This window comes from Polypterus senegalus, chromosome 4 (genome assembly GCF_016835505.1).
Source record: "Polypterus senegalus isolate Bchr_013 chromosome 4, ASM1683550v1, whole genome shotgun sequence".
Classification (NCBI taxonomy): domain Eukaryota; kingdom Metazoa; phylum Chordata; class Cladistia; order Polypteriformes; family Polypteridae; genus Polypterus; species Polypterus senegalus.
Window position 1 is genome coordinate 243,793,666 of NC_053157.1, and position 21,236 is coordinate 243,814,901.

General features: G+C 38.7%; 1 protein-coding gene and 1 long non-coding RNA gene across 2 annotated transcripts in view; one reads left to right on the forward strand and one right to left on the reverse strand.

The window, feature by feature from the left end:
- Positions 1-12,207, reverse strand: part of LOC120528370 (zinc finger protein 665-like) — a 39,641-nt gene extending 27,434 nt beyond the window's left edge. Inside the window, exon 1 of the mRNA XM_039752525.1 lies at positions 11,859-12,207. Coding sequence (XP_039608459.1) covers positions 11,859-11,907 — 49 coding nt within the window. The 5' untranslated portion in view covers positions 11,908-12,207. The remainder of the gene's footprint in view (positions 1-11,858) is intronic.
- Positions 33-10,323, forward strand: LOC120528386. The gene is made up of 3 exons (XR_005633501.1): positions 33-113; positions 8,139-8,360; positions 10,175-10,323. It is a non-coding gene; the product is annotated as an uncharacterized LOC120528386 (long non-coding RNA).
- Positions 12,208-21,236: the final 9,029 nt, after the last annotated feature.

Consider the following 21,236-nt stretch of genomic DNA (forward strand, 5'->3'; position numbering starts at 1 on the left):
CGTCATGACGTCATTGACATCTGCGTAATCAGTAGCCGATTGGTCAGCCCCCTCATCTGCTGAACGGCTTTGGCTCAAACCGTAAAAGCAGTTGGCCCAGCTGCATCTGTAAGGTAAGCTCACACGAGTTTAAATCTAAGTTGTGGTTCGCGTATGATCTCTGCCCAAAGTTTAAAAAATGACTTTTTAAAAAGAGTTATGTAGTACTTGTCTGTAAGTTAACAAATTCGTTTAGCAGACATTATGAACGATTCACATGTGACACCTCGTGCCTTGTTGTGGTCCACCTAGAATCTGTAACAAATTAATAAGCATATTTTGCGTAAGGCATCACGTATTATAACAATCCAGCGTCTCTTCTACCCCATGTCGATAATATCTGAGAGGCTAAGGAACGCTTCACCAAAGCCGACTTGTATATCCACAGGACGCTCCTCATTAAACGTTTTCACTATTCAGTTATTCCCAGATCTGTAGCTGATTTGTATTATTGATTTCCAAAAAGCAATGTGAGTAAAAGCGAGCTCTGCATAACTAATGACAACTGTCTTTAAAACAGAATCAGTGCAATCGACAGCATCTTCTGCAATTTAGGGAAAGCCTTCGGATTGCTGCGTTAATGAGACAAAAATGTTGAAAAAAAACTGCGAATTCATCCAGAGGTTGACATAAAGATCACTGAAGTACTGACAAGAAGGAGCAGCTGGATAAGCACATCTGGAGCCAAACTTACAAAAACATCTGACTTTGATAGCAACATCCTTTTTTTTGTGAATTCATCTTTTAATAAAAAAGGGGGTAAATAAGTAGTCTACTGAAGTGCAGTACAACAGAGTAAATCATTGATAGGAATAGAATTCTTGAAAGACTAATCTTTTGTCGTTTCTGTTTTCTTAAACCATCTTCTGTCCCACAATCCCCTGCAGTCACTGACACGTTTAACGTTTCCTGCTCCTCACCTGTCGTGTTACCCAAAGCATCAACACTGAGTTTCATTCAAGGTTTTACCAATCGTCTTGTCACACACATAAAATAAGACACACATTTCTTCTACATACGTGTTCAATAATAATAATAATAATAATAATAATAATAATAATAATAATAAACTGGCAGGAATAAGAGCCCTCATGGCATCAGGGTGAGGAGGTGCCTTGTCTCCCGTTACGTGAGCTCATCTGCCGCCCCTCACTTACACTGGCACGCGTTACACTGGGGGGCAAATACAATGGAGAATACCGACAATGTACACCTTCAGAAGTGGAATAAATCGACTGTACACTGAGGCATTCCATTGTCAAACGTAAAAATACAAAGGAGAACATTTCAGATAAATTACGAGTTTTGTTACTTGTAAACAATGCAACATAAATATTATATGTGTTGATACTTTTTATTTATTCTCACCAAACGTTACATGGTAAATGAATATGGATAATATATTTACAATAATTCTTATGAAAATACACTGTCAAAATATATTAATGAACAAACTGAGACACATTGGCCTTTTATCAAAAAGCGTGTGCTGTCATTTAGGACACAATGCATTGTTAACGTCACGCACTTTCTACTGACGCGATGTCACGAAGACAAAGAAACAGCGCAGTCCATGAAACTCACAGCCTCCTTGATTTCTGACCTCATGATTAGTTGTCAATATCATATAAATAAAGCCATTTTATTAAGATGGTAAGTCTGCTATAGTCAGTTCAAACATTTTAAACGGAGCGTTTATTGCATATATAGGAAAGAATATAAAACAGAATTTCAATGAAGCGGGACTCGTGAGTAGTAACGAATAATATGTGACACTGAGAAAATTATAATTCATAATAACGGGAACAAGTAAAAACTACGACTTCCTAAAACGGACACTATAAAGGTAGCCATTTCAATAACTAATTTAGGAGTCTTGTGTGTTCATTTCAATATCGATTTAAGAGCTCAGTAAGCCACTTGTTGTACTAAACTGCAGCTCAAACAGCACTTAACAGTAAAAAGTCTAACAACTCAATTTAAGACAATAAAACGAAGAGGCCGCGCCGCCGACAATGAAGGCTCACGCTGTCCGCTGTGTGTTTGGAAGGCGCTGATTGGCTGAAACTGTTTATGGCGAATTGTCCCAAGTTGGAAGTGCAGTACAGCGATCAGCAACGAAAAGACACATTTAGGCATGTTGGACAGTAGTTTATGTTATGTTTATCGACAATACAAATTCAGTGCAACACCAGGGTCTCCAAATACTCAAATAGGAAGCTTATTACGTTTTACAATGAAACTCTTTACGTACACAATATAATTGTCTGACTACTGCTGCCCACCATCCCTCGATTCGCTCGCTGTCGGTCCACAAGAGGAGGATCAACGACGCGACCCTCTGGGGTCTTCACTGAGAGACAGTTACAATACCATTGAGCCACCTAATGGGGTAATTAACGAGCTCCATACAACTGAACTACTACTTCTGTTCTTACTGTGGCGGATGGAGACAATATATGATGTTTGACCTATACATTAAAATGGTTTAATTGACACGAGAGTATCATTGTTGTATTCCCCTAATGAAGACGAAAAATTTACATTTATAGATTATTTGACGTACGGTTTTGAAGAAAATTAAGCGTTGCATAAAAAGGTTGAACGGTTTATCTAATCTTTATATATATATATATATATATATATATATATATATATATATATATATATATATATATATATATATATATATATTGTGTAGCGACCCGGCAGCAGCGCTGGCAGCGTGTTGCATTATGGGTAATTTATGTAAATAGCATTGTGGGTAATTTATGTAAAAGCTTATTGTTGCGTTAAATTAACCAAGTAATATAATTGTGTCTCCTGTTGTAATTATTGTATGTGTCTGTGCTCAACTGGTGGGGTGGGTTGGGTTGTTGCCATCCGGGGGTTATTTGAATGTAAATAGTTACCATCGATAAGAAAGATGGCTTCATTAATGACCTTGGCAATGGCTAAGCAAATGAGTTAAGCTTTGTTTTTGCTAACTATCTGCTCTAATAAAGAGATACAACAGGACAGAGCTGTGTATTGCTAAGATTTCTATCGAAGCAATTATTACCGAGACACTCGGAGTTGTGCGGTGTATGGGACACAAGTGCTCGCTACATAAAGAGCTGGGTGCAGCTGCGTGCATAACGCTGGCAGTCCGCTAGCCTACAGCTTGGGAGAGGTGAACGGCAGAGTACGGCTCTAAAAACTTTAAGACTCAACCACGGGTCGCTACAATATATATATATATGAAGTTGATATATGACAATATATCTTTGGCACAATTTATCAGACATAGGAAATCACAGCAATCCACAATAACAATAATGAATTGTCAGCAACTACCTGAATTGTCGTTCCAGGCCGTCACTTAATTAACTGAAGTGTTTAGTGTCAATACAAATGCCAAAATATAACTAGAGAGTTAAGTGTCAGAGAGACTCTCACAAATAGCCACTGTAAACAATTACAGTAAAAATACATTAAATTACTGTAATTTTTCACAGTAATAAACTGTAGTACAATTAATGGTACAAAAATGTATTTAAACAGAAAAATGTATGTATTTTCACATTTAAGCAGTGCTTTAGCAGCCATTGTCAATTAGTTGTTTGAATGTGTAAGAATATTTTTTAAGTAACTGTTGTATTGCCATTAATTCACATTCATTTTGTATTAAAACACTGAATGTTTGTAAAATACATATGTACTATTAAAGTTTTAATGTGGTTTTCTCAAATTTATGAAGTACCTCGTTTAGTTTTTTTTTTTTTTATACAAAATCCTAAATTTTACAGCTTCACCATATTTATTTAACAGATCCTTAATAAAACGATAATGTTAAACATTTGTTGATTTTTAAGTTCTTTAAACTTAATCGATACTAAATCAGTATAAGTAGCTTAGCCAAACACTGCCTTTAATGCTGAGGTATTGTTTTGCTACTTAGTAATCGAACATGCACGTTTAGTTTTTCATTATAGTTTTTTTTTTTTTTTTTACTGCTTTAATGATTTTTGTGTTTGGGTGGTTGTATCTTAGCTTCACACATTTTTCTTTTTATTAGTGTTTAAAAAATGATCTTTTTTTAAACAAGATGACATTTAAAATGTATATACATGTATTTTAATATCACGATTCAATTCGTATTGTTCAGCCAACAGTGACAAACTTTCAGCTTGCATATATTATGGTAAATAAATAAATGAACTACCAACTCAATTGCCTTTATATATTAACGTTTATCTGATTTCTGCTGGTATTTGTCAAAACCGAATTCCCCAAATGCATGAAGTGGGCCACAAAATTACATGCTTCATTCTGTCGCATACGCTATTTGTATTTATACATTCGCTGAAACTATTATTTTCATTTACTGCAGAAAACCGCAAATGGCGAGAACTCAGCAGTATAAATCCAAGCAGTTACAAGCTGTTTGCTCGGCGCGTCATTAAATTATTCCTCCACAGCCAGCACTCAGTAGCAGGTGTTTTAATTACTTCCGCCGTATAATTGACTCCACCTTCCGCCACGACGAGTGGCAACCTAATGTGATCGACAGACACGTGTTCGTCATTTCCCCGCCTCTCGTTCTCATTATGTCACGTGGTTGTTTAAGTAGTTGGTGTTCCAAACGTGTCGAAGAGTTGGTGAGTTACAGAAAAGTTATAAAGTGTGTTTAAGTTAGGGAGCAGTTTAAAAATACTTTACTTTTTGAGGGCAATTGAAATTATTTATTTTTGTTCTGAAATAACAAGTATGTGAATTTCCCCTTCTATCTATCTATCTATCTATCTATCTATCTATCTATCTATCTATCTATCTATCTATCTATCTATGAAGTAAGTCCCGTTTATCTTTTTTTATCTTTTGTTGAAACGCTAAGATGAACTTTAGTTTATTTCACCAGCTGCTCTTAAAATGATGTAAATGATATTAATTTTAAAGTAAGATAGAAAAGTGAGGCATTTTATATTTTTCATTTGATACTTTTGGGTAAAAAAATGTAATAACATTATATAAACAACCATCCATCCATCCATTATCCAACCCACTATATCCTAACTACAGGGTCACGGGGTCTGCTGGAGCCAATCCCAGCCAACACAGGGCACAAGGCAGGAACAAACCCTGGGCATTGCGCCAGCCCACCGCAGATATAAACATTTAAGTGAAACTAAAATGGTTACATGGTGTTTAATGCCCTCGGGTTATGGAGTTTTTCAAAGCCGAAACCGATAGAGAGGCCTTGGGGGATAAAAACACATGCTAAGTGGTAATCAAACACAAACAATAAATTCATGTTCTTTTACTGGTAACAGTACCAGAGTGTCAAACCCATTTTGGTGCTTTTTCAGTGCCTTTTGGGTGCAAAGTCGTGTTTCTTGCTTACCGCACACGTTTCAATTAGTCTGCACTGATTTTCATTTTTTGCAATGTTTATATGTACATTTTGTAAAGCAGTGTTCCCTTCCTTCAAGCCATATGTAGACCATTGTATTCCTCACAAAAGTGAAGCACAAGCAACTCTTTCATGTGGCCTTATATCTTGTAAACGTGAATTCATGAAATACAAAGCGTTCAAAAGTCACGTCTACAGAAACCATGCAAACTACACCCTCCCCAAATTGCCCAGTGCTCTGGGGTCATTTGTATGCACTTCATTGTTGTGCAAAAAGCAATGCAAGGATGAAAAGGATCTCTTTTTCTATCTTAGGTTACATATGGCCAAGAGTGAAGCTGTGACCTGCCCTTACAGAGGCTGCACAAAGAGTTTTAAGATGAAGTCTTCATTCACTGCACACATCTCAAGAAATCACAAGTCTAATTTTAGGAATAGTTGTTGTAGCTCTGGCCAAACTTCTTCCAGTATGTCATAGGAAAGCAGCTTGACAGAAAACCCCACAGAGGATGACATAGGTGATGGTGTGGAAAATCTAGAACAGTTATACTTAAGGAACCTGGCAATGTTTTATTTAAAATTGCAAGTTAAATATCTGGTACCATCTGCCACAGTCCAGAGAATTGTGGAAGAGATGGAAGACTTGAATGCCGTGTCTCAGAAATATATAAAACAGCAGCAGGAATTGGAATTGAAGAGCAAGTCATCAGTGTAGCATTATGAATATACTTCCCAACTGCCTCAAATGCAACATCTCTAAGAAGTGTACACACAAGAAAAAGTTTTTATCGATCATATTTTAATTATATAAAACCTGAGACTGTTTATCTTGGCACTGATGAAAACCGAAATCAAAGATATTTACAGTATGTACCTCTAAAGTTAACATTATTAGGGTTTTTAAGCAATAAAGATGTACTAAAAAAATGGACATGGAGAAGTGTTTTGGAACTACGGTCCAGTTTTTTTTCTGACATACATGATGGCTCCGTGTTTTGGTCAAATGTTCTGTTCAGCCAGTCTGCTAATTCTTTTTCATGATGTATTTGAGGTTGTCAATCCTCTTGGCTCAGCTAAGAAAAAGTACAAAGTTTTAGCTGTTTATTTGACTCTGGGAAATGTTCAGCCTCATCATCGTTGTAATCCTGACAACATGCAGCTGGTGATGCTGTGCCATGAGAAAGATTTTAAATGATTTGGCCAGGAAAAGGTGTTTTCAAAATGAGTAGAGGACATTAAGAACTTGGAGGAGTACGGTGTGGAAATGTCTGACTGCTTGTTAAACGGCAGTCTGTTTTGCATTGTTGTTGATAATTTGGGATCTCACAGCATTGGAGTATTTATTAAAAATGTCCGTAGCAATGAGTATTTTTGTAGGTACTGCCTTGTAAAAAGAAATGTCTTTGTAAGAGATGATTGTGCTACGGGTCCTGTGCGTTCAGTGGAGCAGCACAATGTGGCAGTTAACATGATGAGATCTTCTGAGATTTCAGAAGTTGAAGGAATTAAGTTTAATTCATTGTTTAATGTGCTATATTTTTTCATGTTTCACATCCTGGTCTACCTCCATGTTTAGGTCATGATCCATTCGAAGGTGTAGTGTCCAGTGATTTGGCTCTGTGCCTGAAGTACTTTGTACATCTTAAAAAATAGTTTTCTGCTTCTCAGTTAAATAGACGCAATTTGCAGTTTAAGTATGGTGGGTCAGATGCCAGCTCCAAGCCTTGTGAGTTTAGAGTCAAAAATGATCAACTTGGTGGACAGGCAGTAGAAAACTGGAATTTGTGAGACTTGTACCTGTGGTAGTAGGTGACAGAATATTAAACTACGGCGATTCTGTTTGGCAGCTTGTACTGCAGTGTAGAGAAATTGTAGCGTTAGTATGTGCACCACAGATATCTACTGCACAGGTTATGTACTTGGAAGTGATTCTAAAGGAATATCTTGAAGTGAGAAAAGAGTTATTTCCTGAAAAGCCTTTGAAACCAAAGCACCTTTACTTAAGGTATTATGCTGCTTTCATTCTTAAATCTGGTCCACTTATACACTTATGGACAATGAGATTTGAAAGTAAACATTCCTATTTTACGAGGTGTGCCAGACGTTTTCAGAATTTCAAGAACATTTGTCAAAGCCTTGCTGAACATCATCAACTACTTCAAGCCAATCTTTTTTCTGAGACTTTGTTTTCTGCTGACTTAGAAATAAGGAAAAGTATTCCTTTTTGTGCCAATTTGTACAATGAAACTGTGCTTAGAGCGTTGGAGGGCCTTGATTTTGATGAGACAGATACAGTTCTGTCAGAGGAGGTGCAATTTAAAGGTACACTATACAAAAAGGGATTTTTCGTGATTCTAAATAAAGGTTCAGATTTGGAATTTGGTGAAATTGAGATAATGGTAATCAAGGATAGTAAAAACCTGCATTTTATTGTTAGAAAATATTATTCTGCATTTTTACCACATCTTGGTTTGTTTCAGATGTACCAGGATGCTGAGTGTGTACGGTCTGTACCTTTTGAATGTCTTGGTGCCTTTTATCCTTTGCCAGCTTACAGAAGTCATGGAACTTCCAATATTTGCCTGAAACATATGCCATTATCAGTTTAATTTTATTTTAAATCACACGGGGGATGTACAATATATTGTTTATACTGTTTGTAAATAGACTTTTTTGGACAGCTTAGAAAACATGCCTTTCTTTACAGTTACAAATACGGAACAGGACAGAAATTGCACTCAGTTGTATGCTTTCATCAGATCAGTTTTCCCAAATTTGAATAATGAAGATTTGAAAGTTATTGTAGAGAAGATTCAGGATTTGGGAGTAAACCACACAGAAGATGTCCAGTACATAAAGGAGGAAGAACTGCTTGGTGTTCTGAAACCAGTTCAAGCACGGAAATTGATTTCTAGCAATTTAGTCACAAGTGAGTATCATTCATTGTTTGTGGTAGATTCTGTTCTTGGGCATCTTTGTTTGGACAATTCTTCATCAATATACAGTATTGCATTAACCTGAGCCAATATCTAATATATTTTACCAAAAATAGAAAAAAAATGTACTCTTTTTTTAATAATTGTAAATGCCTTTAATGGCCATGCCAGTTAACTTTTTTCTTTCATTTTTTAAGGTGAATATTTTAATCCCAATCCCTGTGGTTATTCACCCCCTGTCACTGAAATGTCTCTGTCTAGTTCGTGTTGTTCAAACATTAGTGAAGGTGGAGTAGACTGTGGTACCACTAGTAAGAGATGGATAGATGACTTCGGCATACCGTGGACAAAACTGCCATCTGATTTAATGGGATATTTGGAAAGAGGAGAGAGACGACTGCCCCCAAAAAGGCGAAGAGAACTGATTTGAATTGTGATAAGTGAAGTAATGTCAGTGTGCAAGATGCCGTTGAAAAGACACCTAATACACATAGCAGCAAAGATGGTTAATAAGTACCCGAGGTCATTAAAGGATGTGATTGAAGGAGATATCATTGGTAGTGGATATGACTCCTTACTGAAACAGCTCCATGCAAGAGCAGAAAATGTGAGACGGGATGACCACGCAAAAAGTAAAAGGAAGAAAGCAACATTCAGTGGAAGTGACACGGATGAAGTTTCACCACATCGACGGGCCTGCATACAAGACACGTATGGCTGTGTGAATTGGTGTCCTGATCAGATGCCACTGGGAGAAACAGTAGAAACCCAAAAATGTCATAAGAGAGAATTGAAGAAAATGCTTCTTTAGGGAATTCAAGATTCATCAATTATATCCCAGAATATGGTGGTTAAAATATTATTCGCAGAGAAAAGATATAATTAACAATGTGGCAGTGGAAATGCTTAAAACAGAATGGCCTTTCCTTTTTGAGAAAATTGGTATTGTAGTTCATTTAAGCAATTAACTGGATTTCATTTAGAAGAAACAATGAGGGAATCCCTTTCAACTAAAGGAAAGAGAGTTCTGGCCTACATGAGAAGCCTTGGAAGTGATAGACACAGAAAAGTTGTAGAAGTAAATGCCTTGTTGAAGACTGCTGAAAAAGCAACATGCAGCAAGTGACATGAGGCTCCAGAGGCACAGTCTTACTCCTGTTTGTATATTTCAATGAAAACGAAAATCTGATGTTCTACCAAGTCAGTGACACATGCTTAGCAAGTGAGGTATCTGAGTCTGCTCTTCCAGCATCACCGTGTATCATTTTCTGTGGTGAATATATAAGATGCTGAACTTCTCTTTTAAATATATTTTCCAACACAAAATGTTAAATATTAAAGAATTTTGTTCAATGTTCATATTTTTCAGCAGACTCTCTGCTGACTGCAAGTTCCTTCATGTTAAGTGTTGATAAAAATGTGGTCAAAGAGAATATTCCAGTGTTTTTAAAGGCCTTCGAGATGATGTTTGCTGCTTACTACATTTTCAATATTCAGTGTCCATCTGATGTAGGATCAACACTAGAATTCATACAAAGGCAAGTTTTAGTAAAACCCTATAGGTAGCTTATGCATTTCAGTTGTTTATTGGCATTATTGATTACATATATGTGTTTGTATGTTTGTAAAAGGTGGTGTGGTGTGACCGATGCAGTAGCAATGTCCAAGAATTAACAACTGTACTGGTATCGTGTGTCTTATTGTATTTTCACTTTGACTGTATCTGCCATTACTTCTAGATTCCCAAGTATAAAACATTACAAGTTTTTATGTTCACTTAAACTATAATTTTATTTACTTACCTCAGGTGTTTTGCCAACATCATCCCAGAAAGAGGCACAAAAGTTCAGCGGAGCAACTCAAAGAAACGGTATGCTGTAAACCCAAGAGAGCTCACCTTCATTTATGCAATTGCAGGTTTTGAATGGAGGCAATGAAAACAAAAGTATTAACTGAAAAAGGCAAGTTTTCACAATATTTTAAATGACCAGAGTATTATGATTTAAACAGATATTTTGAGAACATATCTGTGGCTTTATGCACTATTTACATGTTGCAATATTGCATGATTGTGTTATTTAATAATAAACTTTTACAAAGAGAGTTAGCCTTTAAGGAATATTGTAGCTCATTTACCTTTCTCATCTGCTTTGCAGGTACTGATGACTTGAGCCTTGAAATTTCACTATTTGAATGGTTGAAGTCAAGCCTGAAAGAGTTTACTACGGGTTCAAAGTTTTTGACTTGTAAAGAGACAGTAAGGGCAAATGATGCGCCTCTCTGAGTATTAACAGTCCAACATCATGCCTTCTGTGTCTGTACATACATTGTCAAGGTATTCAAAGTTGAAAATTTGTTGTGTCACAGTTAATATGGTTGTTAGTGAAAACAAAGCATACTTGGTCTATTGCTTAATCTGGTCTGCACTTAACTGTCAACACTGAATTTTTTCAGTGGGCTGACTTTGCTACAACATCTGAAAGTCTGCCAACCAATGAGGTCAAGTATTTTATGGGTACTTGGGTGTCCAGTTTTGAGTTGGAACGTATTAACATCTGTGATTTTTAAAGCCAGATAATGAACAAAGACTGGGTCAGAGACAGGAACTTTGGGGAAGACAAGACTAAGCTCTGTACCAGGTATGCTCTATTTTCACTAACCACCATGTTACATGTGACACAACCAAACTTTCAAATATGAAAATCTCACAACTGTTTGTAGAGGTACAAAAGCCACTCTGAGACAAACTGAATGTAATGGGCATTAAGGATCAGCATGAAGTATCACATTCAAATTTGCAAAAGTGAAACTTAATTGTACTTAAATGTAAACTTTTTGACAAAAGGAGTCAATGTACAAGTAAAGTGAAGTAGTTTATGAAGTTTATGCCTTTCCATCTCTTTTAATGTTACATTGAGTGAGAATAATATTGTGCAATTGTTAATATTTGTATGTACAGTTCCTGTATTTTTGCATAAGCCAACGTCTCTGCAAGGAGCCAAATTCAGGGGAAAATTGTTTATAAAGGTAACCTGACAGATTAGCTGGCTACTTCTTGATGTGTGTCTCCGAAAACTTCTTCCTTTACCACATTCAGAACAGGTGTTCTGCTTCTCTCCAGTGTGGATCTCTCTGTGGCAACTAAGTACGCTTCGACATGAGAATCATTTGCCACACTCTGGCCAGCAATAAAGTTTCTCTCCAGGGTGAATTCTCATGTGATCTTTAAGAGTCCTGCTGTCTGAGAATAGCGTACAACAGTTAGAACAGATTAACGTTTGGAGGACGGGAGAGGACGCTGGCGTTGAATGTTCGCCGCTTCTCCCTCTGAGTCTGAGTCTGAGTCTGATTTTGTAGTATTGTTTGTCGTGGATTTTATGCATTTTTTATCAAATTTTTGTTGTCTATTCACCTGTTGTCTGGACTTTCTGTTTTTTTTTTTGTTTGCCGTGGATTCTACGGATTTTTATCAAGATTTTGTGTCTACTCACCTGCCGTCGGGAAATTCTGCTTTACCGTTTGTTGTGGATTTTGCGGCATTATCTAGATGGTATATTTTTCTCCCTCTTCAGTTGGAATGGTGCTCAGCTATTCCAGTTTACAACTTCGCCGACTAAATCCTGTAACCACTCCTGGAATTAACATCCACATCATTAAAGAACTTGGACTTCTTCGCCGTCCTCGTTACATTCATAGAGGCTCTGGTCGGAAGTTCATTTTCAATAAACAGCAAAAGTGCTCTGCTACTAACATTCCATCCTTTTGGTCACCTGTCGCACGTGTGATGCGTCATCAGAGCACCGTTGTTTCAAATACTATAAACATTAGAAGTATCGCGAGATCTCTTCACTCTTGCGTGGAAACAACCGAGCCACTGTGAGAAATACCGCGAGATCCTTACATCCCCGGCTGGATTTATTTTGTGGAGCAGATTCCATGCTGCGTGGAGTGGATTTTAATGTTTTGAGACCTGTACTGAGATTTACTCCAAAATCGCTGGTCAAATTTGAATTGTTTAATACTCAATCCATCAGCAATAAATCCTCACTGATTGAAGAACACATCAGGGAGAAGGGACTTGACTTCATGTGTCTAACAGAAACCTGGCACCAGTCAGAGGCTTACTCTGCCTTAAATGAAGCATGTCCATCTGGCTACAGTTATTTGGAAGCAGCTCGCAGCACTGGGCGTGGTGGTGGTTTAGCCATCATCTATCGTCAGGTAATGGGGGTGTCCCTATTTCGTTACCTGTAACATCTTCCTGCGAGTGTCTTGCATTTAAATGCAAGCCCCCTTTTCCCATGACTGTTCTTCTTATCTATCGACCTCCAAAACCTAACTCTGCTTTTATTCCGGAAATGACTGATCTTCTCACAACATTGTGTGCCACCTCTGCCAACATCATAATCCTGGGAGATATAAATATTCATATTGATAATCCTAAAGGTTATCTCACTGTTGATTTTCTTGAGTTGTTAGATTCCCTCAACTTACAACAATATGTTGATGTCCCCACACACTCTAGGGGTCATACACTTGACTTGGTTATTTCAAACTTTGCTTTAATTAGTAAGTTACAGGTTTATGATCTTGGTATTTCAGACCACAAAGTAGTGTCAATGGAGCTACCCTTTTTCTCCCCTCGTACCAAACCAAAACGGCAGATTCATTTTAGAAATTTGAAGAACATCAATGTGGATGCCTTGGCCCTGGACCTTAAACTTCTTTCCACTGATCTTACCAGTTCCAGCTCTGTTGATGACCTCGTTGATCTCTACAACCAGTCTCTGAGCAGTCTCCTTGACTTTCATGCCCCTTTAACGTCTAGGTCCGTCTCATTTTCGTGCTCAGCACCATGGTACACCTGCGAGCTGCGAAAAATGAAGGCGGCTGCGTGTCCTTGAGCGGCGGCTCAAGGCTTCTGGGTTGACTGTTCACAAACAGGCCTATAGGGAACATAGAAGGGCGTATGCGGAAGCTTTGAAGGTTGCACGGTCCAGATTCTATTCTACCATCATTACAAATAGCTCCAGGGATCCAAAAAAACTTTTTCTACTATAAATCATCTTCTTAAACCTCCTTCATGTGCTCATTCCGAGGCCACTGATGAGAGGTGTAATCTGCATATCAATTTTTTCAGACAAAAGGTTTATAACATTCGCTTAAACCTCTCTACCATGGATTTTCTGTTATCCTCAACTGTCGACCGCTGCCTGAGACTGTCCAGCCCCTTTGCTCCTTCTCTGTTGCCACACGGGAAGAGGTGGAGGACGTCATCAGGAAAATGAAACCGTCTACCAGTTCCCTGGACCCTTTTCCCTCAGCCTTGCTGAAGGCCAACATTTCTGCTATTTCTACACTTATCACCAGGATTATAAACCAATCCCTTTTGGTTGGCCATATTCCTTCAGCACTAAAACTGCTGTCATCAGACCTCTACTAAAAAAACCCACCCTGGATCCTGAAGTTCTGTCTAACTATAGACCCATCTCTAATCTTCCATTTCTTTCTAAAGTTCTGGAAAAATAGTTGCAGTACAACTTCGTGATCATCTCAAACTGAATAATCTGTTTGAAAAGTTTCAGTCTGGTTTTCGCCTGGCCATAGCACGAAACAGCCCTGGTCAGGGTCACAAATGACCTTCTGATGTCAGCAGATACTGGTTCTCCTTCTTTACTCATTCTCCTTGACCTGACAGCTGCTTTTGATACAATTGATCATGATATTCTTCTTCACCGTCTGCAATACACCCTTGGACTTTCAGGAACTGTTCAAAATTGGTTTACATCTTATTTGACCGGTAGAACTGAGTATGTCGCACTTGGCAGCGCAAAATCTCACACCCATAATGTTACCTGTGGTGTTCCACAGGGCTCTGTGTTGGGCCCCATCCTTTTCAACATTTATATGCTCCCCCTTGGAAGTGTCATTAGCAGACATGGTTTTCTTTTCATTGTTATGCCGATGACACTCAGCTTTATCTTAGGACTACTCCCACCTCCTCTACTGCTCCTCTGCCAACATCTGCACTGACTATTTGTTTGGAGGAAATAGAGGCATGGATGAGGCTCAACTTCCTTCAGCTAAACAGATCTAAAACAGAAGCCATTTTAGTTGGCACACCACACCAGCTTCGTTCCACTACCATCACCAGTATCACCTTCTCTGGAAAAAATATACCTCTTTCTACATTTGTTACAAACTTGGGTGTTAAAATGGATTCTCAACTAACTTTTGACACCCACATTAAACATCTCTGTAAGTCATCTTTTCACCATCTCAGGAACATTGCTAAACTCCGTCCAACAATTACCCTGGCAGATGCAGAGAGGCTTGTCCATGCCTTTGTCTCGTCCAGGCTGGATTACTGTAATGCGCTCCTCATTGGGATTCCTGGCAAGAGTATCCAGAGACTCCAGTACATTCAGAACAGCGCTGCCAGGATCCTGATGAGGGTGCGAAAGCATGACCACATCACTCCTATCTTGAAAACCCTTCACTGGCTCCTGTACCACTTAGAATTGAGTACAAGGTTTCCCTCCTTACCCATCAGTGCATTTATGGATCTGCTCCCCTGTATTTACAGGAACTCCTTATCCCTCATACTTCCTCACGCACCCTCCGCTCTGTGCATACCAACACTCTTCAAGTTCCCAGAACTAAACTTAGCAGTATGGGTGATAGAGCCTTTTCTTCGGTGGCACCGAGGCTGTGGAATTCCCTCCTGACTACTTGAGAGCCCCACAGTCGATTGATGCCTTCAAACGAAGCCTAAAAACTTATCTTTTTAGAAAGGCTTTCTGTTAAATTATTTCTATAGATTTTTTTTGTTTGTTAATTTTATTCTTCTTTTGTAGCACTTTGAGATTGTTAAATATAAAGCGCGATATAAATAAAATCTATTATTATTATTATTATTATTATTATTTCTTACCAGAATGAATTATAATTGTGAAGAGAACTATTATAGGAGAATCACAGTCCACATTTAGTGCAACTGTAAGGATTCTCTCCAATATAACTTCTCCTATGATTATACAGAGAATTGAGGAGTGAGAATTGTTTGCCACATTCCAAGCAATGGTGAGGTTTCTCTCCGGTGTGAAGTCTGATTTAACTCTGTAGGGTGTTGTGTTGTAGAACTGCTTATCACATTCAGGACAACAATAAGGTTTCGCTCCAGTATGAGCTCTGATGTGGCACTGAAGTACGCTTAAATCTAAGAATCGTTTCCCCCATTTAGAACAGCAAAAATATTTTTCTCCAGTATGGATTTTGGTGTGTATATAAAGACTTTTCTTGTTTGCATAACATTTACCACATTCAGAACAGATTTACTGCATTTTCTCTTCAGTGTGAGTTTGTGTTTGTATTCGAATACACCTACTGTTGAAAAACCTTTTTCCACATTGAGAACAGCAAAATGGCTTCTCTCCAGTATCAATTTCTGTGTGCCTTTGAAAACGCAGTTTGTCAGAATATTGTTTGTCATATTCTGGACAACAATAAGGTTTTTCTCCTGTGTGGATTCTTCTGTATATCTGAAGATTGCTTCTCCCTGAGAATGACTTACCACACTCTGAACAGCAATGAGGTTTAACTCCAGTGTGAATCTTCATATGCTCATTAAGATCACTTTTGTGTGTGAATTGTTTGCCACATTACAAACAACATTTTTTTCCAGTGTGAATTTGGAGTTCTTTCTCCACTTGCTGTCGGTCAGTTTTGATGGCTTCTGTCTATGTTGGTCCAGTAGCAGGGAGAGAACTGCACTGCAAAAAAGGCTGCTGTCAGGTTCTCTGATTCTCTTGCTGATTTCTTCATGCCTTTCTCTTTGTGTTGAGGAGAGGGCTAACAAAATGAATGTGAAGAGAAGCTACCATTATTCTGTACATCAGAAAGAACACAAACATTTTAACTATTGTTTTTCCCTGACACCTTTATCCAAGGTGACTCATAACATTTGAGACACAATTGGTAACATTTCTCTTGTTTTTCTAACTGGAGCACAGGCTGATCATATTACTTGCTCGTTGTCTATATAAAAAGCTGAATTTGAACCTGCAACTTCAGGGTTTAATGTCCAAACTCCTAACCATTACCTACCTTTTAAAATAAATGAAACAGTACAAGTAAATTGTTGGCACACTGGTGTGCATTCCTTCCTCACACTGAGGTGCCATTTATGGTCTGGCCACTCCGTGTGTGTTCGTTGCATGTTCTGCTGCTGTCTATTCAATTTCTCCACCTTTGCTCATATGTGAAAGACAGGCCTAATTTGATCAATCGATCACAAATCAAAATCAGCCAATTTTAACATCAAATGATTTGACCGATGATCAGCAAATTACTTGATCTTAACATCTGATCATGAATGATAAAAAGCATACAAGAAAAAGTTCCAACATTACCAAAATACAGAAACACATCCTCGCCAGTCTAAAAGTTTTCCTGCCTTCCTATAAGAGATAACAAATTTGCGGTTTGTAATATATGGGTAAAAAGAAGTCAGTCATGGAGGATTCTTTGCTAACACTTTCAACAATACAAACCTTATTCAGCAACTGAGAAGTCAACACAAAATGGACTAGTGTGAAGAACAAGATTTTCAAATGCTGAGATGACCAGCAAGCTTAGTCTAGCTCAGTCACCTACTCTCACTCGGCCTCCAATAATGGCAGCACTTAGAAAACTCAACCTTATAATACTGACAGCATGAACGCCAAAGACTTACTGTGACAGCAAAAACAGTGGAATTCGTAAGCCTGGACAACCAGCCACTTTCAGTTCTGGAAGATGTCACCTTCTGGATCATTTAGATTAACAATTCCATCTGCCAGTGAGTGTTTGTTGACTGATTTATTTGTATAATTAATTAACCAGATATTAGATTTTTTTTTGATTAGCCTTTCAGTGAATGTGTAGGTAGATGGGAGGAAAGGAATGCAGAGTATAACTGAGCTGGTACATAAATATAAATCGTTATCAAGTGAACGTCAATTAGTTAGAAATTGTAGTCAGCCCTCTTATTGGCTTATTGGGTATAATGGTACAAGTGTAGTTTTTAGCCATACATAAAATAATACTAATTAATAGTCACTATACAGTTACAAATTCTGTAAAAGATTATCACAATGATTTTTCCCCATATTAAACAATGGTACAAGGACACATACTTCACAGATGATTACAAATCTCAAACACATCAACCGCACAGTGCCGGTGTCTCGACCACACAGATGCATTCGGAGCGACAGACGACAGCCGAGAAATCCAAAGAAACTCCCCGCCAACAGAACTACAGAATGCATGAAGAAATTGTCAATAAAGATAAAAATGATATTTGAGTCTGCAGCATCAGAGGTGAATCTTTATCACATACCACAAGAGATGCTGAGCCACTTGCTTTCTGGAGGAACAATAAAAGTCATTGTCCTACTTGTGCCCTCCTTATACAAGTGGGGACAGCGAAGGTCTGTTCAGTACGGCAGCACATGTCGTGGATGACAGGAGGACCAGACTGTATTCAGAACAAGCAGAGATGCTTATATTCTTAGATAAGAACCTGAAGCGTTCACCAAGACTGTCTCATGTTTTTTCTTGTCGTAGTCGACGGCTACAAATATCTAATTGAACATATTATTAGAAATGTGGAGTATGACTAAGACATGCATTTTGTTTTGCACAGCTTGTTATTGTTCCATTATGTGTGCATTATGGGTAAATGTTCTTTGTGTATGCTGTATGCAGTAGCACTTTATTATGGAATGTGCAGTTTATGCATGGCTAAAAATACATTTATTATTATGAAGAAAAAAAGGAATTATGGATATCAGCAGATTCTAATGGAATTGATGATCAATATCGACTCTAAACACTCTGATCAGAGTCTTCCTACCCAATAATGTGTCTGAATTTGGGTTTCTCTTCTTAATTTTAATGCATTTGATGATATTTACATCCTCTAGAACCTAATCTGGACGAAAAATAAACATACAAATATATCCACCTGTGTTAGGGGGCACAGTGTTTAGCACTGCTGCTTTATGGTTCGGGTGTTCTGGGGTCAAATCCTGCCCACGGTTGTTCTACATAGGAGCTCTGAATGGGATTTCTGGTTATTCTGGTTCAACCCCTAATCCCCCAAAACAAGCAGGTGAAGTGGAGGGGTGACTGCAAATTGATCTGATGTGACTGTGGGAGACTGAAGGGCCCAAGATCATCTCCAAGTGAAGATTTAACACAAATGGCAACTTATCCAGGTCATGCTGCCCCAGCAAGTTCAGGCTGAGAGCTGAACACAAGATGCTGAATGAAGACCCTGAGACCCCCTGAATGTCATCATTGCTCTTACAGGTAGCTCTTGTCACTGTTAACATCAAAGTGCACGAGATTATCATTAGAAAGATGAGGCACATATTAGGTGTGCACTGGCTTGAGCAAATTCACTCTTATTTAGTGCACAGGGCTGAGGATTTGATTTTTATTTATTTATTTCTTTTTGTGGACATTTCTGCCTTAACTGCCACATAATTTAAGAAACATACATGTCTTTAACAAAATATGACTTTTGATATTCTCATTGAATATAATGCGCTGTTGGCCTAACATACGTCACAGCTTCAGTCAAAGCCTCATGATGTTCAAGTCATGCGCTCAACACTTTAGATTTTTCCTTATTCACCCAAGTTTTTCTAATTTATTATTTATTAGGTAACCTGTTGTTTGTTATCATGGGCCTGAGCAGGTGGTCTTTATCCAAGTTCAATTAACCGCGTTTGCCACTCTCATTTCAATCTTCTAAAAACATCAAAGCAGCCACCGTTAGAATTTATAAGCACTCTCTTTCTTTTATATTTAATCACATTACTCACCTATTCCAACACTCCCAGGTGACTCTTCTCCTTCTCTCCCTCAGTGATTTTCTCTTCAGACTCTGATAACTCTGATTTCAGCTCTGCAGAATTCTCTTGTGTAGCTAGTCCTCCTGTATTAGTGGTTGAGGGCTGTAAACTGGATGGAGATTCTTCGCAGGCCTCTTGCTTGAAAATATCGTCGGTTTCATGCTTTTGAAGTTCAAGACCAACGGAGAAATCATTCATGTCCTCAGCTTTAATGGCAGCAGTCACCTCCTTGCACTCCTCTTTAAAAACTGAAATTGTTTCTTCTTGCTCCTCCAGCTTCACACGCACATCCTCTGGTGTGAGCCGTTCACAGTCCTCCTATTTAATGCCCACCATTCTTTCATTCACGCCATCTTTTTTGGCAGAGGCCATGCTCTGTGAGAAACTCTTCACTCTTTAAGTGTCTGCCCATCTGTGATATCCCGTGTAGTGAGAAGTGGCCCCAGCCTACACTCTGGACATCTGATAGTTCATGAACCGAACGGGATCAAATGGAGAGATGAGACACAGACAAAAATTGAAGGGTGAATGGTGCAAATTTATTTACAAGAGTGCTGTACATAAAGAAATATAGTAGTGTCAGGTGGGCTTTAAGACACAGTCCTTCAACCCTGACTCTTCAAAAATAAATAAAAACAAACAAAAAGGAAAAATATGGTGTATTTACAAAAACAGTGCACTCCTACAAAAACTACACACACACGCTCCAATAATGAAGGTTGTCTTCTTTTATCCCTGGTTCAAGACGTTCCTCCAGCAGGAAAGAAATATGCACAAAAACAAGTGTGTGTATATACAAAAATAAAACAATTGCACCAAACCCAAAAGTCAAAAACTATCCCAGCACCAAATAAGTATATATACCTCCACCAAAAATAATCACTAGGAGATATATAACTCTATATACAAAAAGAATATATACAAAAGAATATATGCAAAAGCCGCCAAAATTACAACTGCTCCTACAAATAGCTCAGCAGTGCTTATTCCTACCTCGCTCTTAGGTCCACTGACGACCCCTGTTGGCCGGTAACTCTTTAAATATAACCGGCAAGATTGTCCAGCCAATCTGCCAACATGTCTACCTCATGCACCTATCCCGGTAGACGGTAGCGCAATCACGCCACACGCCGCGACACGCCCCGAGCAACTATGTATTTAAAACCAAACTCCTGCGGGTCGCGCGCGCGTATAAGCCCTCCGGTACAGCCAACGGCTATGCTGAGCTCAAGCACGACCGTGGTTGACTCACCAGTAAGTAAAATCATTTCTCTTACATTATGGGATCCCCATCTCTGACTCAATCAATCAAATGCCGGCTTTCTCTTTTAGGCGCGCCGCACTTTAAACCGCCTGCACTAGGCAGGCTGCGAGGACACCGGAGCGTAAAAATGAACACATGCGGCGGAGCCTGTACTGGCCATTATACCGGCCCCACATGTGTCCAACACCCCGCGTCTCACAGCGCTCACCCGCTAGACGGCCCCGCGTTCCCGCGACAGCGCCTTGAACACACCAATGGTAAGTGCACTTTCATATAGCGAATATAAATGCTGCTACATACTTAAATTTGGTAAGACGCGACGCGCGCATTACCACACACCCTCCCCCTTAAGATTACAGGTCGCAAAGTCGGGACAAATAATCCGCCACGAGATTTTTCTTTCCCGACACATAGCGTACCTGAAATTTATAAGGCTGGAGCGACAAATACCAACGGGCCACACGTGCGTTTGAATGTCTCATTCGCTGTATCCATTGCAAAGCCCTATGGTCACTCTCAACTACAAACTCTGTTGACAAAAGGTAATATTTTAAACTATCTATTGCCCATTTAATAGCCAGTCCCTCCTTTTCCAACACTGCATATTTCTTTTCTCTATCAAATAGCTTCCGACTGATAAACAAAATAGGTCTCCTTTCTTCTCCTTCCCCCTGCATTAAAGCGCCCAAACCTTCCCCTGA